The following is a 26,939-nucleotide window of genomic DNA, read 5'->3' as shown; positions in this document are numbered from 1 at the left end:
GCCATATGTCCACTGCGGTCTAGCAAAGACAACAGCGAGATGTTCAAGAAAGGGAATTAAATAAATTCTTGAAGGCAAAACAGGTTGATGGGGAAAGAACAACATTGTGTAACTAATGGGTAGTTCTGCCAAAGAACTGGTGCAGGCATATGGGGCGGGATTCTCCGCCCCCCCGCCGGACCGAATTCTCCGGTACCGGGGTTTTGGCAGGGTCAGGAATGGAATTGCTCCGGTCGGGGGCCGTTGGCAGCGGTTAGGGTGGTTAGGTTTAGGGTTAGGGTTAGGGTTAGGGTGGTGGGCCGAGTGGCCTTCCGTTTTCAGCGGGTCCCGCCGGTGCAAATTACAACAGGTCCTTACCGGTGGGACCTGGCTCCATGGGAAGCCTGCAGAGTCCTCGGAGGGGGAGGCGCGGAGAGATCTGGCCCCGGGGGGATGCCCCCACGGTGGCCTGGCCCACGACCGGGGCCCACCGATCCACGGGTGGGCCTGTGCTGTGGGGGCACTCTTTCCCTCCGCATACCGCCACTGTCAACTTTCACGATGGCCGGTGCAGAGAACTGCCCTGCGTATGCGCTCGGATGACGCCAGCACATGCTGGCGCTCCCGTGCATGCGCCAGCTCGCTCCGGCCGGCGAAGGCCCTTCTGCACCAACTGGCACGGCGCCAAACACTTTGGCACCAGCCTAGCCCCTGAAGGTGCGGAGGATTCCGCACCTTCGGGGAAGCCCGACACTGGAGTTGTTCACGCCACTCCTCGGCGCCGGAGTGGCCCGCCCCGCCGGTTCACGGAGAATCCCGCCCATGCTCTTGATTGCTTCCTGCAGTGCTGTATTATTTTATGCTTCTACGTAAACACTTTCTAACCACATACCGGCAAAAGCCTGACTTCATTAGCCAGTAGAGGTGCAATTAGAAATGGATAGAATTGAAGCTCAATCTCATTTTTCAATATGGACTGGACAGCGTAGGGCAAATACTTGAAGAAAAACAAAACAAAAAATCCTAATTTACTGTTGAAGCCCACAGACTTCAATTTTCAAGTGGTTCTTGATTTCGGTGATCAGCTGTCTGGTTGGAAACAAGCAAGACCCACTGTCAGAGCATGGAGGGTTAGAGCTTGAAATGTTCAGTTCAAAGGAAACACATAGGGATTTACCGAGCATCCCGACGTGTGTTGCGCAGTCGTGAGGGATGGCCCACCATTGGCCGATGATGTGATCTTCTGGTCCCACCGTTCTCAACGTGATTTCCCATTGAATGCACGCTTTGCTGCCATGAAACCCACAACAGGGGTGCGCCGTCGACAGGACCAGAAGAGTCAAGACAATTCCCAGCTCCGCAAATCCAACCCGGGTGAAAATATCCAAAGATGTGCAGGTTAGGTGGATTGGCCATGTTAAATTGCCTCTTACGGCGGGGTTCCGGGAATAGAACGGGAGATTGAGCCTAGGTAGCATGGTCCTCAAGGGGTCGGTACAGACTCAATGGGCTGAATGGCCTCCTTCTGCACTATAGGGATTCTATGATTCTATGACTAGCCACTTTAGCTCCTTTTTTGTAGGATTATCAGATTATACTTGGAACTTGATTCACATTTCTGTGGGAGAGAAACGTCAAATTCACTTACGGCAGGTAATTTAAAATATGCATTATACAGCTCAAAACCTAAATTCAAATCATCTGTTTATATTTGCCTCTCAGTATTTCAAAGAGCTGGATCACGATCTCCAATTCTGTTCATTTAATAAAAATCTCCAATTAAGTAAGAGTTTGTTAGATGATGGTTATTGGTTTAATAATTGGTGTGATATGTGACTGTTTTAAGTTGTTACCAGAGTCATTCCCTTCTCTGCTGTGCCTATTTAGGTCACCATGCACCTTTCAGATCGTTTGTGTACACAGGTGCTTCTCTTTAAAATAGTGTCTGGTGCTAACGTTTAAACACACACCTCCTTTAATTCTTCTGCCAATCATTGTTTCATCTCAACCAAACTTAAATTCAAGCCATAACAGTGTAATTGTGAAAGTATATTGATCAAGAATATTTACATATCATTAGCAGTTGTATCCTTCCCATAAATAAAAATATTTTATTATTGTCACTTTTTTTGGCGTGATTTAACACCCAACTGTTTTGGGCGGGTATAGCGGGAACTTCTTGGCGCCTGCAGCACTGAGAACGACCCTGCTATCAAACGGGACTCTTATTTTTTGGCCTCCGTTGGGATCCCCCCACCGAGATCAAACTTACCTCACTTCCTGCACTCTGAGCGGGCACATTTCTAAATTCCACCCCGAACCCTCAACCTCCGCCGCCCCCCCATCCACTCCGGACAGCACTCCACGGCCTCTAGACCCCTCCCACTACCCCAACTTACCTCTTAGGGGGTCCTTGACACTCCCCCTCTCACCCCACCTCATGAGGCAGGGCACCCCTGGGACTTATCCCTGCCACAGGCAACCTGGCACCTGGGCACCTTGGCAGTGCCAGCCAAGTACCCTGTCAGTGGCTCCACAAGCCTGGAGGAAGTGCCACCCAGACACCTGGCAGTGCCTGGTTGGCATTGCTGGGTGCTCAGCTGGCACTGCCAATCTGCCAGACTGGCACTGCCAAGGTGTCAGTGCTAAGGTGCCTGGAGTGCCATGGCGCAGACGTTCGATTCCTGGGCTTCGGATGAATCAAGTGCCGACATATTTAAATGAGCCTAATGGCTCACTTAAATATGCAAATCTGGATCTTGCCCAGTGAGGGCGAGATCCAGATCGCGGCGTCTCATGAGATCTCGTTAGATCTTGCAAGGCATTCCGAGGTTGTAAATCTGGCGAGAGGCCTCTATCGAGATTCAATGGCCGCGTTGCATCACCGAGTCAGGCATGACAAGGCCGTTTAATCGTGCCCCAGATTACCAAAGGAGCATATTTCATGCTGAATGTATCTATGCACACATGTAGATATATCAACAGACATACTTAAAATGCATCAGCCTGTCAAGCTGATCTCAGATTTCCAACCATCTGACAGACCCTGAGCACAAATTACCTCGTGGATTGTGCGTACTTCCGCCTGAACTTTTTTGACCTTGGCTCTTGTCCTTGGCTGGTCGTTGAATGATTGCTGACCTCTATGCAGGACATACTCTTTGATCTTCCCAGCAGACTCAGACAACTTCCATCTGACCCAAATGTTATCGCTGCATCCATCACAACAACTTTAATCTCCTTCCTGCCAGACTCCTGTCCTTGTCAATGTTATAACAACTTTTGGTTTCTTGGTATTCAAGGTGCATAATGACTTTCATCCCACATCCAAACTCCTCCATTACCTACTCACATGATTTTTTGCCTGTCTTGTCTGCATTATTTTTCTCCACCTTGTATTCCTCCTCTCATTGCCTCAGGCTCACTTTACAATTCAACTGCGACACACTGCTCCTTGTTCACTTTGTTCCCTGATATTCCCAATTACTCCCCTATTTGGATTTGTTTCCCATTATTGTCCAAGGCTCTTCTCCCACTCTGCATCAGCCTCCAAATCATCCTATCCTTTTGAACAAGTCCCTCTCCAAACAGAAGTTTAATTCTGGAGGAGTGCATCAATGTCCTCAGCCTGATAAATGGTAACTTCTTCACTCACCACTACATGTGCACCACATCCTAAACTCTATAGTGATAGTGATATCTCAATTTAATCTGTCCCCTCATTCTTGCAACTCTTTCCTCTCATTTAAAAACTTGAATCCCAAGCATTCCTTTCACCTTTCCTTTAAGATTTTACGTGCCTATAAATTCCAAACTGTTTTCTTTGTTGAAAATCTTTCCTTCCTGTCTGCCTCACTCGGGACTGAAGTGATTCAGTAATTTCACAAGGCACCTTTGCTCACCTCTACCATAAACCTCCTGCCCTCCTCATCACCTGTAGTTGCCTGACCCACTTACACATCAATCACTGCCACATTTGGTCATTGCTTTATCCTCACTATCGTTTCATGTCTTGATGACCCTGAATTCTCTGTCACTGACAAGGCTCTTCCCAATTGCTTTCTTCTCTCTTTCCAGGTCCACCTCAAACACTTTCTCCATCACCTTTTGCCTGTGGAGAGAATATTTACATATCATTAGCAGTTGTATCCTTTCACTCCATCATAGATCCCTGCTAGACTATAACCTTCCCTTCAGAATTTACTGATGATATGAAACTCCAAAGTATAAACCATGCAGAGGCTAATGTAGAACTGCAAAAGGGCACAGACAGGTTGGGGGAATGGGAGGATACGTGGCAGATCAAATTTAATGCAGAGAAGTGTGAGCTGATTTATTTTGGTAGGAGGAACGCAGGGAGACAATATAAATCAAGAGTACAATTCAAAAGGACCTGCAGAGCAGAGGGACCTGGGTGTATATGGGCATTATTCATTGAAGGTGGCAGGACAGGTTGAGAGAGAGGTTAATAAAGCAAACAGCATCCGAGGGATTTATTAATAGAGACATAAAGCGTGATTCAGTGAACTTAATGCTAAGTCTGCTGTCAGGCGCGGTTAGCAGCTATTTCTTGGCAACGCAGTACCAAGAAACACCCTGGTATTCAATGGCACTTTACCTATTACTTGGCCTTGGGGAGATCCTCTCCACTGAAGCTGCACTCAGCGTGATTTCCTGTTGGTGAGTTGATCTTGCGAGAAGGATGGCTGCTCTCAGATCGGGGTACCATTTTGTTCGGAGGCCCCGATCTCCCCCTCCCCACCCCACCCAGACCCCCCCCCCCCCGCTTTATCGACCCCCCCTCCCCCAACCTTGGCAAGGTCCCTGGGAACCCCACCCTGAGCCCTCTGTAATTGGCAAGGCTGCCCCACGCCTGACACCTGGCAGTGCCAACATGTCACCTGGGCATCCTGACAGGCGTAGCCGCTGAGTCCTTGGGGCCGGTTGAATCCGGATTCCGAGCCATTAAGCTCATCTAAATATGCAGAGGGTGAGATCCAGATTGTGCCAGGCGAATCAGGTGATTCACAGTTGGCATGGCCCAGAGCCCCTTTGGGGCACTCACACAATTCACCTGTTGCGCCCAAATCTGGGCCAGGCTCACCGGGGTTCCTGAATTGCACCCATAGTGTACAAAAGCAATAAAGTTATGTTCAACCTATTAAAAAAGGCTGGTTCTGCCTCAACTGAAGTATTGCATCCAGTTCTAGGCACCACAGGTTAGAAAGGATATGAAGGCATGAGAGAGAGTGCAGAAAAGATTCACAAGGCTTGTTTCAGGGATGCGGTACTTCAGTTATATAGAAAGACTGGAGACATTGGGATCAAACATAAAAGCAAATTACTGCAGATGCTGGAATCTGAAACAAAAGAGAAAATGTTGGAAATTCTCAGCAGGTCTGGCAGCATCCGTAGGGAGAGAAAAGAGCAAACGTTTCAAGTCCAATGACTCTTTCTCAAAGCTAACAGACAGAGAAAGTGGGAAATATTTACACTGTGGAATGAGAATGAAAGATGAGTCAGCCACAGAAACCCAGGGAAACCGGGTGCTATTGGCCACAGAAACCAAGGGGAAAGAGTGTTAATGGCAGTCCCCAGAGAGAACAAAAGATGTGAAAGGCCAAACAGCAGAGAAACTAACATCAGAGGGTGAACTGTGATAGATGTAGATGTGGGGGGAGGGGAAGGGGGAAGGGTAAGGAAAGGTTGATAAGATGGGGGGGGGGGGGGGTTTAATATATGAAATGAAATGAAATGAAAATAGCATATTGTCACAAATAGGCTTCAAATGAAGTTACTGTGAAAAGCCCCCAGGCGCCACATTCCGGCGCCTGTTCGGGGAGGCTGGTACGGGATATATTATATTATATATTAAGATATATATTATATATTAAGGGATATATATTAAGAAAGACAAGAATGAAAGAAATGATAAAAGACAGTTAAAATGAAATGGGATGAAAATAAATGGGTCAAGGTGGGGTACAGCTAATCATCTGAAGTTGTTGAATTCGATGTTCAGGCCGGAAGGCTGTCGCGTGCCTGACCGGAAGATGAGATGTTGTTCCTCCAGTTTGCGTTGAGCTTCACTGGAACATTGCAGCAGGCCAAGGACAGACATGTGGGTATGGGAGCAGGGTCTTTTATTAAAATGGCAAGCAACGGGAAGGTCAGAGTCCTGAATGCGCACAGACTGAAGATGCTCAGCAAAGCGATCACCCAGTCTGCGTTTGGTCTCTCCGATGTAGAGGAGGCCACATTGGGAGCAGCGAATGCAATAGACCAAATTGGAAGAGATGCAAGTGAAACGCTGCTTAACCAGGAATGAGTGTTTTGGGCCTGGGATGTTAAGCATGGAAGAGGTAAAAGACCATAATTCAGAGGAAAACACAACTCTTGCTCCCCCTCCCCCTCCCCCCAGCACTTTACGCCAATTTCAGCTGAAACTTTCTATAGTCATTAGCGGCTCACAGAACTTGTAAAAATGAGGCGCGGGACCCAAAATCAAATGGGCCTCAGGCCAATTCTCCGGCCTTGTGGTCTCTTTCTCTGCATCCTCTCTGTGTCATCCTTCCAGGGCAAATTAATTTCTGCCCCTTGGCGTTAAAGTGCGTGCCGACATGTCATAATCCAGCAGAAACCGGCGAAACGAAAGTAAGGCATTCCCCAGTGACTGCTGGAATCTTTTCCTAAATCTGTTAATGCTAAATAGAATTTGCTTGAGGTCCATGACCAGTTAGTGCTGAGCAAACATTCAGAAAGCAGCATTCTGTGACTGAACATAGTGTCTCCACTGCTAAACCAATGCGTAACCTTGAGAACTTCTTTTATGACAGTTGAGTGAACTCCTGTTTTTTTTCTCATAAAAGCTATTCATTGCATACAACTGATTACACTTTATACACATTATACAGATGTATGACAATTCTGGCTTTTGCGATTAATCATTTTGTCATTAACTAGCACTATTGGTAAATAATCGAGGTATTTTATAGTGAATAACATATTCCTGGATCTAATCATCTAGTTGTAACATAAGCCAAGGGTCCAAACTACACAAGCGGGATTATTGAATAATTCATCATTATCATCTGAGCCCCAACCGAAATCACTGTTTAAATGTTCAGCGTCTACTTTAATTTCAACATGTAATTTGTCGCTTTAATTTTAATCTGTGGCACAGCAATACTTGTTGATGAAACCAAGTATTTCTGTCCCCTACTGCCATATGATGGTGTTCAAACTGCTGAGTGAAAACATCAGTGTTGCAGATTTTCCAACAAACATTTAAAAGTCTATTATTGCAAAATGTTGTGGCCAGTGCATGTTTTTTGTCTGAAGGTTTTCCAGGTTAGTTAATAAGAACATACTTGTGGAGGATTTCCATGGCGCTGGTTCAGGGCAGAGTAAAAGCTCTAAATGTCCCTCCTAAAAGCATTAGTTATTGTGAGTGTAAAATATTGGCTAATTAGCTAATCACAGCAGCAGATTTGAAATGGGGATGGGGGTGGTGTTGTGGAAATGACACTGGACTAGAAATCCAAAGGCCCAGGCTAATATTCTGGGGGCATGGCCTCAAATTCCAACAAGTGGAATTGAAATTCAATTAATAGATTTAAAATTTTAAAAGTTTCTGTAATGGTGACTATGAAACTGTCATTGATTGCTGTAAACAAACCAGCTAGGGTGCGATTCTTCCTTGCCCATCGCAGAGATTAGGGGCTGGATTCACTGATTCTGAGATCAGCATGAGAACGGTGGCGCCTTACAACAGAAAAAAATGGCACAAAATGGCCACCGATCCCCTGTCTGGTGGGGGGCTAGCAGGCACATAGCGTAGAGCCCTGGCTCTAATTGCGGATACGGCCGGAGAATTGCCAGGTCCGTGGCCGTGCATGCGCACGCCGGCGGCCTGCAGCGGTCGCGCCGTGCAACACGGCACCGGCCGCACGCGGAACAGGCCTGCCAAATAGTCACCTCCTTTGATCAGGTGTTCCACCTCAGGACCACCTCCCCCTCCCCCTCTGCAATGGCCCCAGCCCCCGCAAAAGCCATCCCTGCCCACAAATCAGCTTCTCCCCCTCAACTGTGGCATCGCTGGACTTAGTCCGCAGCCGCCACGCCGGGTTCCCGGAAATAAATAGCATGAGTGACACATGCTGTTGGGAAGTCAGCACATCGTAGGAGGAACATTGGGGGATGTGCCTCAGGTAATGTCCTGAGGCCGTCCATACGGCGTGCGGTGTACTCCGAGAGTATGCCGTTTTGGAGGGGGGCGGAGCGAAAGCGGCAACACCCCCGATTACGGTTCCAACGTGGGTTTGGCCGATCGGCGAACGCGATTTCGGCGACAGAGACCAGAGAATCCCGCCTTGGGAATCCCGATTAGGCGGAGAATTCTGCGCCTGGCCAAAATGGGCAATGAGTCTTCCTCTTTTTTAACCACAAAAATCACGTAACATTGTTGACGTGATCAGTAGCTGTCAATGATAACCAGAATGTTACTAAACATTGTGGTTAGGATCAATGAGGATACTTCGGATGCATTCAAGCACGAAGGGATAGATAAATAAACAATCCTCCTGGTAGTTGGGTTTAAACCATTAAGGTTTCAATAAAAGGTAAGTCAAAAGTACCTCATCGTGAAATTGAATGAATCCTTAGAATTTCAAAGGACCTCCGGGGATTTCAAGATTTTTTGAGTGTTGGTGGATTTTTAAGAAGATGCTGACACTGCAAAAAGCAGCATGGTCAAAACCATAGGTCTGAGGGAGCAGATGTGAGGAAAAGGAAAGTGTCCCTGGCTTGATTCTTCACTGAACTGTCTGGTCTACTCATCAGCTGTCAGGCAGAGCAGTTCAAAGTGATAAGGCCACTTCAGAGTTTAAACAGATCAGATCAGGATGAAGATCTTGAACAGAGAGCTGCCTGAGATCACCATGCCAAAAATGAACTTCAGGTTGCCCAGGGCTAGAAGGGGCAGTCCAGACACATGACCCCATTCCGGGGAAGGGTCCCAGGGTCAACTACCCATAGCCCGAGCCCACCTAAACCCCAGGATCCTTGGAGGACCTTCCCTCTGCAGCCTGGCATTGGCAGAGGGACACATGACCAATGGGCTGCCAACCTGACCCCCCTCAGGGTCCATTACACTATGATTGCACTTTGGAATACTGACACCAAAGCCGGTTCGACGGCATTCCTGTTGTGTTGGTTGGAGCGCAATGGGGTGGAGGGCAGGGGGGGGAGATTCAGGCTTCCAGCCCACTAATTGTCTTCTAATGAATGCTAATTACATTTTGATTGTTCCTGTCAGTGTGGAGCAGAAAGCCTGTTATGACGAGCAGGGAGTTGGAGACGGGAGATGCGACTGCAACCCATCACAAATCCTGTTTTCGGCCAGACGCGGGTTTCTCCGCCCAATCTGAATTCTTGATCTTAGGGGCGGGTAACGGAGAATCCTGGCCCTTAAATTCCATCAAGCCGGTATAAATTGGATCTGCTGGAAATGAGGGTGGGTCCTTCGCATCTGGGTCCCACTTACCATTTCAAAAGGCCCCTAGATTCAGCTGGGCTCCATGAAAATCAAGTCCACTTTCTCTCTTAACCTCATATACTGTGCACATAGAACATAGAACATACAGTGCAGAAGGAGGCCATTCGGCCTATCGAGTCTACACCGACCCACTTAAGCCACACTTTCAGCAACGTGAAGGACCCTGCCCCCACTCCTCCAGTGATAACTATTTGAAGTTACCATTAACTACTTACACGTTAGCTGTTTGATCTCTTCTAGCTGTTGCTACAATTCTACAAATGCTTATTGTTTTCTATAGTAATTTAAAGTTCCAAATGTCTGCACAAAGAGGAAAGGCTGCCAAAGGACATTTTGGTGTCATCTAGGTTTCAGTACAGGTCCCGAGGCATGGGTAGTAGTAGGAATTCCCTTTGGAATTCGGCAAGACTTGGAGAATGACCAGAGGCCATGCAGAACAGCATAAGCTTCTGGAGGAGAGAAGAGGAGGAGAAGGAGGAGAGAAGGACTCTCAGCAGGAGGGCATGCCCACCCAGGTTATTGAAGGAGGAGTTCCTCAGTGAGGAACAATATGTGAGAAGTCTGTGCTTCAGTGAACACTTTCTTACTGAAATCTCTCACTTGCTGCAGCCACGACTACAACATCAGACCCGAGCAAGGACTGTGTTGCCAGATCTTGTGAAAATGAGTGTGCAATAAACCTTTACGCCCCTGGCTTCTTCCAGGCTGGAGCTGGAGATACTTGCAGGACCTTGCAGTTTGCCATCCATTGATGCATAAGGGAGGCAGTTGGTCCTCAAAGAGAGCTATCTACATTCCATTCCTTCTTACCAGAAATAAACAGATGGAATGGCACCAAGCTTCCATGTGATGACAGGATTTCCAATGTTGCAGCACCGTGACAGTATGCACCTCCCATTAAAGGAGTCTCATGTCAACACTGCCCTATACCTAACTGGAAAGGGATTCCACTTATTCAATGTCCAGCTGGTAATTAAGGGCTGTGCATTTTGCAGGATAATGCCCGAGATTCTAACAGAAGTCATGCCTCACAATCCTACATCTGTTTTCAAGTGCCGTCCAATTCAGCCTCCAATGACTCAGGCTGGTTATGATTCGATGGGTACTGACAGCCTTAAATATCTCACCCCAAATGAAAACAAGCAGGAAGACCTGGATTGTCCTCCACCAGCCCACTCCAAATTGGGTAGGGTAGCAGCAAAAACATTGGGATACTGTCACTTATCTGGCCAAATCTTAGTTTCTCTCCCTTCACCTCTGCCGGAACTGCCATGGCTCTGCTTTGTCTGTTCACTCCATGAAAATATCAGCACTGTCCAGATTCACAACTGATTTATTTTCGATCTATATTTCTCAATTCTGCTTCCCAAGCATGCCAGATGACGTCTTTTCCTATGGGACAGCATGGTAGCACAAGTGGATAGCACTGTGGCTTCACAGCACCAGGGTCTCAGGTTTGATTCCCTGCTGGGTCACTGTCTGTGCAGAGTCTGCACGTTCTCCCCGTGTCTGTGTGGGTTTCCTCCGGGTGCTCCGGTTTCCTCCCACAGTCCAAAGACGTGCAGGTTAGGTGGATTGGCCATGATAAATTGCCCTTAGTGACCAAAAAGGTTATGAGGGGCTATTGGGTTACGGGGATAGGGTGGAAGTGAGGGCTTAAGTGGGTTGCTGCAGACTCGATGGGCCGAATGGCCTCCTTCTGCACTGTATGTTCTATGTTCTAAGTTCCTGCTGGTAATTACTGAGAGATCTTCAAGGATGTCTCAAAGTTTCCCGATGAAGGAAACTGTTTAGAGAGAATCAAACACAAACATCCTTTTGTGCATTGGAAAAAAGTCTCCACGAACCCGGTTGATCTAATTCCTCAGCAAGACAGCAGCATTTTAAGACAGGAGGTATATATTTTTCTGTGAGAGAACTAGTTTCCCGATGCAGGGAGCTGTTTCGCCTCTCTCTAATTCGGCCTGAATGCCTATCTTCCAAAAGACTCCTCTAGAACCAAGGACTTCCATAGATGACTTGCTGCAGTCTTCAAGCTCCTCTAAGTGACCTTCTCACCCTCGGCAGCATCAATCCATCTGCGGCACTGCTCAATCATTTGTATCAGGGCCTCCCACGGGCTCCCACTGGCAGGAATTCCATCAGAATGTCCAAGCCGAAGAAACTGAGCCGGGGTGATAGAGTTGGGGGGGGGGGGGGGGGGGGGGGGGTGGAAGTCTCACCCTTATCATGTTGAGACAGATTAAAGAACGTTCAGCTTCTATTATTCGCCTATTGGTCGGCTATGTAATGTAGAAAAATTCAGAACCACTAGTTTTTGACCTATATTCATGGTGAACATTTCTCCGTGAACTTTAGGATCATTCATAAAGCATTTACATGGAGGACCAGAGGTTTTTTTTTCAATTTGTGATTAAGTGACATTCAAACTCAGACTTTCACCATACTATATAAGCCACAGACAGGCCATTTGATGTGTACTCAACAGACCATAGCCACCGAGGATGAGGAAGCTGTTTATATAAACTACCTGAGAAAACCTCCACAGAGGTCATTTAGATTTAATGACCTTGTCACACCTGACTTGATGGCGTGATGAGGCCATTTTATGTCACGAGAGGCTTCGCGACACTCTGAACGTCTCACAAGATCAAACGTGATCTTACAAGACATCGCAATCTAAATCTCACCCTCGCTAAGCGAGGTCCAGAATGGCTCATTTAAATATGTCTGTACTGGATTATCCGGAGGCCCGGGAATCACCTGCCATGCCTGGGAAACGTCGCCATGGCACCGTTTAGTACTGGTCCACACAAACATGGACTAGACATAATGGCACCTGGGTGGTCGGGCTCTGGGCACAGTGGTTCACTGGCATTCCTGCTGGAACCTGAGCACCTTGCAACTGCCAACCTGACACCTTGGTCCTGCCACCTGGGTACCCCGGCAGTGTCAACCTGGCACTGCCAGAGTGTCTCAGTTGCACTGCCAAGCTGGAGTGCCAAAGTGCCTGGTTGCCCATACCACGGATCGGGTCTGGGGTGACGTTAAGAGTTGGGATGGGCTCGAGGACCCCCTCAAAATAGGTTGGCGCAGTGGGAAAACCCAGGTGCCATGGTGGGAATGTCGAGGGGAGTCAAGAGATTGAGGTGGCATTTGAAAATGGTGCTCCGATCTCTTTCTGCAGGATATGAGGTAAGTGCGACCTCAGCGGGGCGACACCCACAGAGGTCAAAAGAAATGCAGAGTCCGTGGGGGTCATTCTCGGGGCAGCAGGTACCGAGAAAACACCCGATTACGCGTGCCCAAAATGGGACTTTTTTTCCCCTCAAATCACACCCTAGAGGCGGAATTCTCCGCTCCCGGGAAAAATTGGGAAGGCCGTCGTGAACTCGGCCGAGTTTCACCACAGCCTCGGAGGCCGCTCCTCTCACCGTATTCACCCCCACCCGGGGGGCTAGCAGCGGCGCTCCATTATTCTCGGCCGCCGGGCCCTGACGCGCCGAAAATGACGCGATGGCGGCGCCTATGTGACGTCAGCCGCGCATGCGCAGGTTGGCCGGCTCGAACCCACGCATGCGTGGCTGACGTCACGACGGCTGACGGCTCAAACCCGCGCATGCGCAGTGGCCGTCTTCCCCTCCGCTGCCCCGCAAGACGTGGCGGCTTGATCTTGCGGGGCGGCGGAGGGGAAAGAGTGTGTCGCTTTTAGATGCCGGCCCTACGATCGGTGGGCACCGATCGTGGGCCAGTCCCCTCCCGAGCACGGCCGTGGTGCTCACTCCCCTCTCCGCCCCCCACAAGCTTCAAACGGGCCTTTGGCGCCCATGTTCACGACGGCAGCGACCAGGTGTGGTTGCCGCCGTCGTGAACCGGTCGGGAACGGCAGGCCACTCGGCCCATCCGGGCCGGAGAATCGCTGGTCGCCATGAAGAACGGCGAGCAGCGATTCTTCCGAGTGGGGGGGTGGGAGAATCGCGGGGGGGGCCAGGGGGGCGTGAAATCAGACGCCCGGCCCTCCCGCGAATCTCCCACCCGGCGTGGGGAGCGGAGAATCGCGCCCTAGGTGTCTGACTGCAATGTTTTAGAAGTGTTATAAACTATTCAGATTTACCAACATATTTGTTTGATGCTCAATATGATACTCAACTTGATCTTATCTTTAAAAACAATAATAAATTCATGCCTTCTAATGCCAAACTGTTGATTTTTAGATCTGAATACTTTGAGATCTTATCTGGTTCATTGTTCTTACACCATGCTATTTACAATGAATGTCTATAAAACACGAGTTTTCTGAACAAATCATCTTCATTTTAGCTGTGCAGAATGAAAGAGACAGAATAAGCACGAGGCGGTCAAGCTATGAGGACAGCAGTTTGCCTTCAATAAATGCTCTCATACAAGCAGAGGTTCTTTCTCGCCAGGTACAGTAATAAGAGCTAATGTTTCAATTATTTTAACACATAAAATATCATGCAGAATGAATTACCAATGGTACATTGAAAAATTTATTTACATTTATATAGTATCTTTCAAGACCTCAGAATGTACTTTACAGCCAATTAAGTCAATGTTTTAGAAATGGTATTTACTGTTGGGAAATGGGGCAGCTAATTTGTGCACAGCACGATCCAACAAACAGCAATGTGATTTTGACCAGAAAATCTGTTTTTGAAATTTTGATTAAAAGATAGACAGACATTGGCTAGGTCTTCATGGATAACCCCCCTGCTTTTCTCAGAAATAATGCCATGGGATTTTATTTTTTTAAACTTTAGAGTACTCAATTATTTTTTTCCAATTAAGGTGCAATTTCGTCTGGCCAATTCACCTATTCTGCACATCTTTTGGGTTGTGGGGATGAAACCCATGCAGACACTGGGAGAATGTGCAAACTCCACACGGACAGTGACCCAGGGCCGGGATTCAAATCCGGGTCCTCAGCGGCGTAGGAAGCGATGCTAACCACTGTGCCACCGTGCTGCTCCATCATGCGATTTTTTTTAATATCACCCTTATCCCAAAGATGTACAGTGCTCCTTCAGTGTTGCCCTGAAGGTGCAGTTGACAAATAAGGCCAAAACTTATTTGAAGTTGTCAAAACTTTGATTTACGAAATAAAGAGCAAACACAAGCCCTTTCTCCAACACAGTTTCAATAGCATTGTGCCACGAACATAGATTTTTACAAGTAAAGCCAACAGAACAATGATAGGAGCAAGAGCCATACTGAATGGTTGATCTGATAATCTAGAAAAATCATTCTGATCAAAAGCAATGATAATAGTTTTCGATGAATCCCATTCTCTCCATGAGCAAAAGGTGAATTAATCTGTTGCTTTGCGTATGCTATTTTTTTCACTCATTTGTTCTTCAAATAATTCAATTTTTGTATTTTAATATTTTGTTTCTTGCTCTCTTTCTCTCTCTGGGATAATGGCAAATCAATATGATGGCAGTGAAAAGGAATATCATTCAAGATGTGTAACAACTCGATGGCATCCACGTTACACCACTGCCAAAACTTATAATTACAACCTCCATTTCTCTCTCTTGTCTGTTTTCAATAAATCAGACCTGTTTTTATTATTCACTTTTCTCTCAGTATATTTTTCTATTTGTATTCTCCAAGTCCCATCTGTAATATAGATATAAAAACAATCATTTAAGGGAGCTCTGTTTTAATTAAGGCCATAGTAAAATAAATATGCAGAAAATTAAATGTTATCAAAAAAAATGTTTCAAACATTTCTATAGCAACATTTATTACAGTAATGTCCTAATTGCAGCCATTGCAGATCCTGCAGCTGAATTAGCCATCCATAAACCTCTGCAGCACTAGTATTATAAGAATAATATAATTATTTAAACAGATAAATGCAAGTTTTCCAAATATTCAATAAAATCATTTATACCTCTTTAGAAGAAAAGGAATTTGCCTCTTTAAAAGTATTCGCTCATTAGCATTTACCAAATGTCATTATGATTTTCTTAATCATGGTTGTTTGATTATTCAGCTTTATTTTGGCCCACACCCCGGCCTGGATTCACCGATTCTGTGGCTATGTCCCCAGGATCCGTCTGGTCTTACGACCAGAAGGTCGGCGCCTCCCCGCACCGATCCTTTGCCCGGTGGAGGGCTAGCAGCTGCGCTCGGCTTTACCTGTGGGTGCGCCAACAGAATGGCCGGATCCGTGGCTGTGCATGCGCATGGTGGTGGCATGCGGTGGCGGCACCGTGTAACATGGCGCGGGCCACGCGCAGACCCGGCCTGACAAAAACTGCCCCCCTGTAACTAGCCTCACCACGCCTGGACCACTCCCCACCAGTCACCCCAACCCCCGTCAAAGCCCCCCCTGCCAGTGGAATGCCCCCCCCCCCCCCACGACTGTGACGGCACTGGACGTAGTCCGCAGCCGCCACTCGAGGTCCCCCACGCCATCAAGGACTCGGTCATTTGGCGGTGAAGCAACGGGAGAGGGCCTCAGGTGAGGTCCTGAGGCCATCCATACAGCGTAGGGTGTACTCCCCGAATATGCTGTTTCTGAGGGGACTGAGCATCGCAAAAACGACGCTGCCCCTATTCCGGCGTAAACGTGGGAACTCTGGCTGATTGACGAAAGCAATTTCGGCATCGCCGATCGGAGAATCCGGCCCCACATCTCTGGTCTGCTCCATCCACAGTTTTAGTCAGATGAGGGCTATTTCAGGGACAGTTTAGCCTTAAATGGTTCTACCTCATAAGAAACTGATGTTGCTTAGGGGATAAATGGCACATTTTTACTCCCAGGTTTATACTTTTAACATATTGTGAATTGGGTAGGGTGACTGAAAATAATAACAGAGAACATGTTGGTCCATTAGCAAATGAATATGAATTGACAATTTTCACAGAATCAATCATGAATGTTTTTCCAGTGCATTGGTGTGCATTGATATATGATCAGCCATGCAAATAATTATTCAACTTAAATGATTTCCTGAGGTCACTAACTTGGGATTCTCTTCAAGACTTTTTACGTGTAACATATTTATGTTAGTTTTAAATAATTGACTGCTTAACCACCTAATTGATTTTTGAAGATGAAGTTTTGCCTGAGACTTGAGTGCTTGTAACATTTTCTAAAACACATCATGCATTTTTGAAAGATATATAACGTATAGCAGCAGCCAGGCCATGTTTGAAATTGAAAGGAAATAAGAAGAGTCCATCACAATTGTTGTAAACTTTAATTATGCCACAAAGTTTTAGTTTGTTGTAGAGCACAGATCCTCTTTTACTTTACAACAGCCGCAATATTTTAAGCCTAAAAACTTTCTTGATACAGTAAGAAGTCTTACAAAACCAGGTTAAAGTCCAACAGGTTTGTTTTGAATCACTAGCTTTCGGAGCACAGTTCCTTCCTCAGGTGAATGAAGAGGTGGGTTCCAGAAACATATATATATAGACAAAGTCAATGATGCAAGACGATATTTTGAATGCGAGTCTTTGCAGGTAATTAAGTCTTTACAGGTCCAGATGGAGCAACTGGAGAAAGGGATAGTCACAGGTTAAAGAGGTGTGAATTGTCTCAAGCCAGGACAGTTGGTAGGATTTTGCAAGCCCAGGCCAGATGTTGGGGGTGAATGTAATGTAACATAAACCCAAGGTCCCGGTTGAGGCCATACTCATGTGTGCGGAACTTGGCTACACGTTTCTGCTCGGCGATTCTGCGTTGTTACTTGATACATGCTAAGAAGATTGAACAAAATTATATTTCCACAACAGAAATGTGTAAATTATATTTCCACAACAGAAATGTTCAAAGTACTAATTGCTAAAAGAAAGGGATTGACTCGATCTTTTCAATCATATTGACTGACTAAATTTGATTAATAATAGCTCTCCATTTAACAGTAATATGAGTCTTTGCAGGTAATTAAGTCTTTACAGGTCCAGATGGAGCAACTGGAGAGAGGGCTAGTCACGGGTTAAAGAGGTGTGAATTGTCTCAAGCCAGGACAGTTGGTATGATTTTGCAAGCCCAGGCCAGATGTCGAGGGGTGAATGAGTCTAAAAATCTAAAAATGGAAGTCTAAATGGAGTCTAAATGGAGGTCTAAAAATTGAAGTTTTCCCTTTAAGACAAGCCTATTGGCGTAGATTATACTGTGGTAATGACAAACATATCTATCAGCATTCACCATCAATACTCCTCTGAAACTGACAGCACATTTTGAAGTCCACATATGCACCATTAGGAGAGGTTGGATGCTGGATTCTCTGCTGGTGGGATTCTCCATTGTGCCAGCAGCGCGCCCATGCCTGGGGCTTTCCTGACGGCGTGGGGCTGCCCACAATGGTAAACCCCATTAGCCAGCTGGTGAGACGGAGAATCCCGCTGCCGGCGAGGGTGGGACGGAGAATCCCGCCCAGGGTAAACTTGGATTCTTTTTACTGGAACGGCGGAGGTTGAGGGGTGACCTGATAGAGATTTCCAAAATTATGAGTGGCATGGACAGAGTGGGGGTCAGACACTTTTTCCCAGGGTGGAAAAGTCAATTAGGGGATGTACGTTTAAAGTGCAAGGGGAAAAGTTCAGAGGAGATGTGTGAGGCATATGTTTTACGCAGAGGGTGGTGAGTGCCTGGAACATGCTGCCGGGGGAGGTGGTGGGGTTCCCAGGTATCTGCTGCTCTTGTCCTTCCAGATGGTAGCAGTCGTGGGTTTGGAAGGTGCTGCCTAAGGAACCTTGGTGAGTTACTTCAGTGCAGATGGTACACACGGTTGCCACTGTTCGTCGGTGGTGGAGGGTTTAAATGTTTGTGGAAGGGGGAGCAATCAAGTGGCAGTTTTTTCCTGGATGGTGTCGAGCATTTATCCAGGCAAGTGGAGAGTATTCCATTACACTCCTGACTTGTAGATGGTGGACAGGCTTTGGGGAGTCAGGAGGTGAGTTACTCACCGTAAGATTCCTAGCCTTTGACCTGCCGCAGTATTAATATGGCTAGTCCAGTTCAGTTTCTGATCTATGGTAGCCCCCAGGATTTTGATTGTGAGGGATTCAGCAATAGTAATGCCATTGAATGATTGGCGCAGGCTTGGAGGGCCAAAGGGCCTGTTCCTCTGCTGTACTGTTCTTTGTAAATATGGAAATCCAGACATTGCTGTCAGTGATTCTGTACTTACCACAGGGTGCAATGTTGAAACTCCCCTTGACTGCAAATGACTGGAAATTTCTGAAATGGGAACTTGCCTTTCTACATGATTCGTCTCACTATCAAAACTGTTTAAAAATATATATTTTTTTCAACGAGGCATAACTGAGTTTTGAACAGTGTACTAAGTCCATAATTTCTGCTGAACAGTCTTACTGGCTCTGAAAAATTATCTTGAAATTGAAAAACAGGAACTAAGAATAATAATCTTTATTAGTGTCACAAATAGGCTTACATTAACACTGTAATGAAGTCACTGTGAAAATCCCCTTGTCGTCATACTCTGGCACCTGTTTGGATACACTGAGAATTCAGAATGTCCAATTCACCTAACAAGCATATCTTTCGGGACTTGTGGGAGGAAACCGGAGCACCCGGAGGAAAACCCACGCAGACACGGGGAGATCGTGCAGACTCCACACAGACAGTGACCTAAGCCGGTAATCGAACCTGGGACCCTGGAGCTGTAAAGCAACAGTGCTAACCACTGTGCTACCATGCCGCCCAACAAGTCCCACAGCTTCATTTAACATTCAGACCAGCAGCAAGAGATTGAGGACCGTATTTGCTGACAATATTGTGTTGTGGATAGGAAATGCCCAGGAAATTTCCCATATTATTGGAGCCAACAAATGCTTTGCCTTAACAGCTGTTCAAAACCAGATCTGGAAGAACAATAAAGGCAGAAATGCGAAGCCACCACTCAGAATCCTGTCACCTCACCATGTGGTGTATTGAGTGGAATTTTGTCTGTTCCAAATGCGGTCTCTAAAATCAGAGAGGGTGGTACCATGGGGAAATAATAACCAATGGCAGTTATCTCCTCCTCCCCAGCTCCCTATCGCAGTGATGTAGACACTTGGCTACACTTGGCTTAACAGTGATAGTGACACCCCTTTGGGGAGTCCAGTCTTGGGTTCTGGTCTGGACTTCATTAAGTTCCAGCTTTATAATTGATATCAATCCCTGTGAGAGGGAATTGATTGAACTGAATTTAAGGAAGTTTAATCAGCGGCATAAGCTTCAAAACAAGTAGCTCTGCCATGTTTCCTCCCAGGGACAAAACTCTAGAGGATGCCTATTTGTCATGAACAATCCGTTAATGCAGTTACAAGAACAGACACTTATGTGAGTTAATTTTCAGATTCCTAGTTATGGGAAACACGAACATTCTCTTTTTTTTCCCATGAAAATATTTTCACCTTAAAATTTTGAAATCTGGACTGTCCATAATTTGGACTATGTGTTTTTGGAAAGACAACAATTGGATATTCCTATTAATACCATTTAAAACTTCTCATTCAAGCAACTGACGAAAGGCGGCTATCGCTTCTAATTGATTATGGATAAGGTAACCAGAAAGTTTTCACATGAAATAACACAAATTAATTACAATGTAACATGTTGTTTATCCAAAAGTAATGAATAAATTAAATTGAGTCTGGGATTTTAAATAGCCATCTTCTTCCTGTCTCTTTGTTCCAGATTTCCTCTCCTGTTTCAGTCATAAACAGCGACATCAGGTCTAAAAAGATTGCAGTGATAAGTGACGTGTGCGAGTCGATGAAACAGCAGCTTTTGGTGCTGGTAGAGTGGGCTAAATACATCCCAGCTTTCTGTGAATTACCACTGGATGACCAGGTTTGTAGCATTTTTGGATTAATTCAGTTGTATGGAGACTTTTTATTAAGATTTACAAAATGTCATATGAACAAAATGAACATTGGCATGCTGGTGTTAATGGATTTTTGCACCACTTTATAAAATGCGTGGTGGCACAGTGGTTAGCACTGCTGCCTCACAGTGCCAGGGACGGCTTTGATTCCGGCCTTCAGTGACTATCTGTATGGAGTTTGCATGTTCTCCCCATGTCTGCGTGTTTTTCCTCCGGTTTCCTCCCACAGTCCAAAGGTGTACGGGTTATGTGGATTGGTCATGATAAATTGCCCCTTAATGTCCAAAGATGCACAGGTTCAGGTGCAGTTTACAGGGATAGGGTGGTGAAGAAGGCCTTGGTAAAGTGTGCTTTTGAGGAGTCGGCCGAGACTCGATGGGTGAAATTATCTCCTTCTGCACTGTAGGGATTGTATGGTTTGCATGGACATCGTTCAAAGGCTCAAATTGGACAGAGAAGCAGTCAAAGTCTAGTTCCCTGACCTTTGATAAGTTTAATTCATGAACAGAACTCTTTTTTTTTCTACAACAAATGCCGGGTTGAACTGACAAAATAATTGATGTGAAATTTTATCTCAGACTTTGTGCTTTGTGTGGTTGAGCTGGATTCAGTCCAGGTTAGCTTTACATGGAAAATAGAATTGAAACGTGTTTCAACTTCAATAATATCTGTCTTAAACAATAACATCAGTAATATGGTCCAGTAATGTGGCCCACTGATGGAACCTGCAAAATGGAACAGCAAGACATGAATCCAACAATGATTCCCCAAAGTAGCAGGGAGGGGGGGGGGGGGGGGGGGGGGGGGGGAGTTATGGAAACCCGAGGCTTCCCAAACATCATGCTCCCTCTTGCAACCTCCCCAAGAGGTCGGACCTATAGCAATGCAGAGCACTAGTTGGGTGGCAGGAGTTGCTAGACTGATTACATATTTAGACATCAGTTCCACCCGTCCCACTTCGAATCTTTTGTCAGGGTTTACTCCCCAAGCCTTCAGCTCTTCCAAGGCATCCATACGCAGCGGAGCTTATTGTTCATTGCTGGGAGTGTGGTTCATGAGCACCAGGACATTTTCATATGCTGATGGGCCTGTGCACTGCGTGCCTGGAGGCCAAGCCTCTTCTGAGTTCTACTGAAGTTATAATCGGGCTACAAGGTTTGCAGTTTCACATTGCTTCTAGCCAGCAGAGCAGGCAGAAAATGATCAGCAAAGGAGGTTCCCGCCAGCCATGCATCATAACCAAGATAGGGGTCCCTTAATTTGCAAGACTCTTACGGCCCAGTTTTACACTCCCATGTTGGGTGCGCAAAGATGGGGAAATTCCTGCTTCTGCAAACCCAACCGTTAAAAATGGTCACCCACAGTTGATATTTTTGTTTTGGTGGTGGGGTGAGGGAGGGGTGGGGTGCGGACTGGACTGGCATTCAGATGTCGCCCCACAAACAGTGTGGAAGTTGCTGGAGAGGGAGGTGGGCTGGACAAAAGGCCTGCCTCAGTGCTCCAGCACTTTGTCTAAGTTACTTAAATAAAGATTAAAACAATAAAGAGCCTTCCCCACCCCCCCCCCCAGCCCCCACACATTCTCCATGCCGCATTCATGTCAATCTATGCTAGGTTTTGCCCCTAGTCCCTCATATGCTCTTTGCCAACACATATCCCTCTACAAAACTCCCATTGTTCCTTATATCCCCAATGGCCCCACATCCTCATGGCCATTTATAGCCCCAATGCCAACTTAGTGCCAATTCATGCACCCTATCAACCACTTTGTCCTTACCCACTCCATGCCAACTCATCTAGTACCCTTTAACAGCTCTGTGAGAGTTTGACAGTTCATTGACAGTTTGATGGGTCCTTGACAGCTTTGTGGTTCTTTGACAGTTGCCTGACAGCTTTGCAGTTCCAATATGTTTATGCACTTTTTACGCACAATCATGTTTACTTTTAACAATCCCAACAGGTGCCTTAACTCTTCCAAAGGGTGCCTTCCCTCGCCAAAAGGGAGCCATACCTCTGCCAAAGGTTGCCTGGGACAACATCCAAAGGGGTACCTTACATCTCCAAAGGGCTCACCCAAATGAATCCACTAAGTTCAGACTCTTACTTGGTCTGATCTGCACTCTTGGGGTTTAACATTACTGCCTGCCAAAATCCCACTTCATGGAAGCAGCTGATGATTCGCATGGCTAGCTACTTCCATAAACCACGCATGCATGAACCCTGGCCTGACTCCAGTTCCACCCCTGCAGAAATAGAAAATGCCGTGTTCGGGGGAAGGACATAGAATTTCAACCCATTTCTGAGATTTTCACCACAACAGCTTCTCCATTGAAGAAAAAAGCTGAGCTAACTTATTCATCTTCCTCCCAAAGCTAATTTCCACCTGAAAATTCATCATTGTCTTAATTAGAATATTGGCTTTGAATATTACAAGAAGTTACTGAAATTGAATATATTCAATGGAGTTAAAAGAACTTGAAAGTTATTAACGAACCACTGTGTACACTTGATGGAAGTTAACCGTATAGTCTGTTAGACCTGGCATGGTCTGATATGCTACAGATTCGGACCCCTTCACTCCCATTCTCTCTGCCCCGCTGAGTTCCCAAACTCATTCATGATTTTGTGGAGGGATGCTAATTGCATACGGGACTATTTTCTCACACTTACAAGGCAGTGGTTGCAGAGTGGCCCTGGGAAAAGGTTTCCCATGAGCTTTCTTCGTCAGAAAATGGAATGTGTAGTGTGAAATAAGCTGAAGGTGGATAAAATTAACCAAAAGGAAAGTTTAAAACAATTAACATGAGTCCTCGGGTAATACTAAATCTGTCATTTATGTTATTAATACAAAACTCACTGCGAAAGCAAAACTAGCCTCATTGATATTCTTCCTCAGAGTTAATATTTAAGCATTTTGTTGTTGTACACAACATTGTTAGCAGTTTAACATTAAATTTTATACAGTTGCGAGAAACATTAACACTGGATAAATAAAGTGTTAAGTCACTCATTGTTGGCCGTATGATTTGTTGATCACCTCAGCATTTCTGCCCTGAAGATCCAGACACCACCAGTTTTCTGAAACGTATTTTACCTTTTCAGAAGAGCTCTTGGCCAGAAGGATCCTATCGTCTCACTTCCAACAGTTTCAGTAATATGATAGGCCTTATCCTATACGTTCAGTTCTATACTCTGGAAATGCAGGCAGTTAGACCACTGTGTAAGATTTTCAACTTTTTGGTCTTGATTTTATGACCCCTCCCACCCAGTGGGATATTACAGCCCAACAAAGCACACGGAAATTTAAGTGGCCCTCCACATCCGCCAGGGGGGAGCCACACCGCGTCTTCAGCCAGAGGGTGGTGAATCTGTGGAACCCTTTGCCGCAGAAGGCAGTGGAGGCCAAATAACTGAGTGTCTTTAAGACATAGATACATAGGTTCTTGATTAATATGGGGATCAGGGGTTATGGGGAGATGGCAGGAGAATGGGGAAGAGAAAAATATCAGCCCAGCCATGATTAAATGGCGGAGTGGATTTGATGGGCCGAGTGGCCTGATTCTGCTCCTATGTCTTACGGGACCATAAAAGTCTGGCCATTACCTATTTTTTTAAATTCTCGCTGTCTCATTCACACTTCCATCATAATAAACAAAAATATAGTCAACAGGATCATGCTTTTCCCTTCCTACTTCAATGCTTAACTTATGGATAGCCCCATTCCCACAAGAATGAACAACTCGAGATTTATTTTGCTTTTCATACCCATCAGTTTTGGTCAAAAACATTGCGGATTAATTAATCTGTGCCCAGCTGGACTGGATCCTGTAAGTTCAGTGCTAGACCTAAACCAGTGACCACAGAAAAAGAAGTTGCTGTAACTTCAAAAGTTGGGTTTGAATTATTTAGTGAAGGAGTAATTTAGTCTTTAACAAAAAAAATCTGAATAGAGATGATTAGAGCATAATTGCAACCATGTAAGGTGCGTTGGAATGTGTAGTTTGCATCCTGCCCACTTTTTAAATGCGATGCCATTACTGCATTGTCAAACATCGCTAACAGACATGGCATGAAAGGGATATATTAAAAAGGTGCTTGTAAGGAACTTGTAAAATGAAAAGCCATGCTGAGTGAACACAATGATTTTGTCACTGCATAAGCATATTCCTGTGTCAGCTCATGCACCAATCAGGGGAACCATTAAACCATTCATCAAACTGAGTGGGTCTTTTGGGTGGAGGGAACACACTGGGAAGAAGCTCAAATTAGAACAGATTGTGCTGCAACAGACGCTCGATCTGTTCCCAAGGAATCAAAGTGGCAAAGTTTCAGCACAGGCTGTTCTCAGAGCTAACCCTGCAGTGAGAGAGAGATTTTAATTAGTTGCACTTTTAACACAAAGTTAAATTGAGTATCGACTGGCATTATTATTTAGGGGATGGTCTGTTAATTCACACCATATCACCACACTATTCATTCACTGGGATAGATCCTGCTTGCAACATGTTTCACCGACGTGGAAACATAAGGCGGAATATTGTTGAGGTGTCAGTAGTGTCACCTGCCACTTCTCCGGAAGGTCTGCCAAACCGCATGCCTGTCCGGCAGTGGTGAGGCCGGGCGGGACTTCCTCCGGAATCAGGCCTCCAGGAGTAGAAATCCCGCCGAATAAAATCTACTGGCCTCTGACTGACAGGCAGCTCTTACGTCCAGCAGTGCCATGACGTTGCTGTTGCTCTTGCCTGAAGAACGCACCCCCAGAATGTCAGGATTGCAGAGTGACCCAGCACAAAAGTAGGTGATGTGGGGAGAGGTAGTTTACAGGGTTGGGATCAGACAAAGAAGGGGGCAAGGGTGTCAGAAGCAAGGGTAAGAGGATGGCTTTCAACATTCCCCCCTGCTTCCCAATGTCCCATACCTTGAACTGGCACTGAGTGTCATTGGTAAAGAGACCACCTGCAACAACAGCGCACCCCGTCTACCCTCACCCCCCGGAGGTGACAAGCTCCAAACAGGATAACAGCTGATGTGTACACCACATGGTGACAGGACACGTGGCAGCTGCCTTAATGCCAGAGCAGCAAGGTGAGGTCCCTAATGTCCACAATTGGTTGCAGGGCCTTTCTTCCTGTATTTAATTCAGGTTGATGCGAGAAAATAACAGAAGTCGTGTGTGCCACCATCCCGTCTAAGTGCATTCCTTTCCCACCTTCAAGTTCGCAGAGGGTCCCGGTGTAGGGGAGTGACGCCAACAACTCAGGGGTCGCGCCTCCCCAAAGGTGGGGAATTCTCCCCACCTTTGGGGGCCAGCCCCACGCCGGAGCGGTTGCCACCAGAAGACCGGCGCAAAAAACCGGCGCCCCTGGCAGCGGGGCTGGCCGAAAGGCTTTCGCCGGTCCGCGCATGCGCCGGCAGTGACGTCAGCGGCAGCTGGCCGCTGACGTCACTGCCGGCGCATGCGCGATGTGGGGGTTCTCTTCCGCTTCCGCCATGGCGGAGGCCGTGGCGGCCGCGGAAGAAAATAGAGCAGCCAGGCCACTGGCCCGCAGTCTGAGCGGGGGGCCCCGATCGCGGGCCAGGCCACCGTGGGGGCACCCCCCGGTGTTCGATTCCCCCCCCCCGCCCCCCCGGACCCCGGGGGCCTGCTCGCGCCGCTGAGCCCGCCGTTCCAGAGGTGGTTTAAACCTCGGCGGTGGGAGAGGCCTCCCAGCGGCGGGACTTCGGCCCATCCGGGCCGGAGAATCGCCGCAGGGGCCTCTCCGTTTGGAGTGGCGAGATTGCTGCCCCCGCCACTTCCCGGGTGGCGGAGAATCTCTGCCACGGCGCGGGCGGGATTTTAGGCCCCCCCAGGCGATTCTCCGACCCTGCTGGGCGTCGGAGAATTTCGCCCTCTATTTGCATTTCACTCTGAAATGGCCTAGCTTTAATTTTCAGATGTCGAACTTAGGAATCTGTTGAGTCAAAGACTATGTGCGCGATTCTCCGCTGCCCACGATGGGTCAGAGAATAGCGGGAGGGCGACCCGACATTTTTCCCGCCCCCCCCCGCTATTCTCCCCCCCACCCCCCCCCCCCCCCACGGCCGCCCCACGACACGAATCGCTGCTCACCGTTTTTTACGGCGAACAGCGATTCTCCCCAGGCCGATGGGCCGAGTTCCCAGGCCTTTACGGCCGTTTTTACGGCAGCAAACACACCTGCTTGCTGCCGTCGTAAAAACGGGCGCAACATGCCCGTTCTGGGCATCCAGGGCCCCGGTTGGCACAGTAGTACCACAGCCGCAACGGACGCACTCTTTCTCCCTCCGCCGCCCCGCAGGATCAGTCTGCGGGGCGGCCGAGGGAGATGACAGCCCCGCGCATGCGCGGGTTGGAGCCGTCCAATCCGTGCATGCGTGGCTGATGTCATCATGCGCGTCAGCCGGCGTGACGCTTGGCGCGCGGACTTAGTGCGGTCGCTAAGGCCGCGATGCCGTGGTTCACGGGCCCCCGCTGCTAGCCCCGCCCGGGGGGGAGAATCGGGTCCCGGGAG

General features: G+C 47.1%; 1 protein-coding gene across 3 annotated transcripts in view; it reads left to right on the top strand.

Annotated features, from left to right (window-relative positions):
* The window catches only part of hnf4a (hepatocyte nuclear factor 4, alpha), an 83,016-nt gene that overhangs the window by 40,441 nt on the left and 15,636 nt on the right, over positions 1-26,939 (top strand). For all 3 annotated transcript variants that reach the window (XM_038803212.1, XM_038803213.1, XM_038803214.1), the window contains 2 exons: positions 13,856-13,962; positions 20,220-20,375. In XM_038803212.1, the coding sequence (XP_038659140.1) occupies positions 13,856-13,962; positions 20,220-20,375 (263 nt within the window). The remainder of the gene's footprint in view (positions 1-13,855; positions 13,963-20,219; positions 20,376-26,939) is intronic.

This window comes from Scyliorhinus canicula, chromosome 7 (genome assembly GCF_902713615.1).
Source record: "Scyliorhinus canicula chromosome 7, sScyCan1.1, whole genome shotgun sequence".
NCBI lineage: Eukaryota > Metazoa > Chordata > Chondrichthyes > Carcharhiniformes > Scyliorhinidae > Scyliorhinus > Scyliorhinus canicula.
The sequence above is the reverse complement of the archived record's forward strand: the minus strand, read 5'-3'. Positions and strand labels throughout refer to the sequence as shown.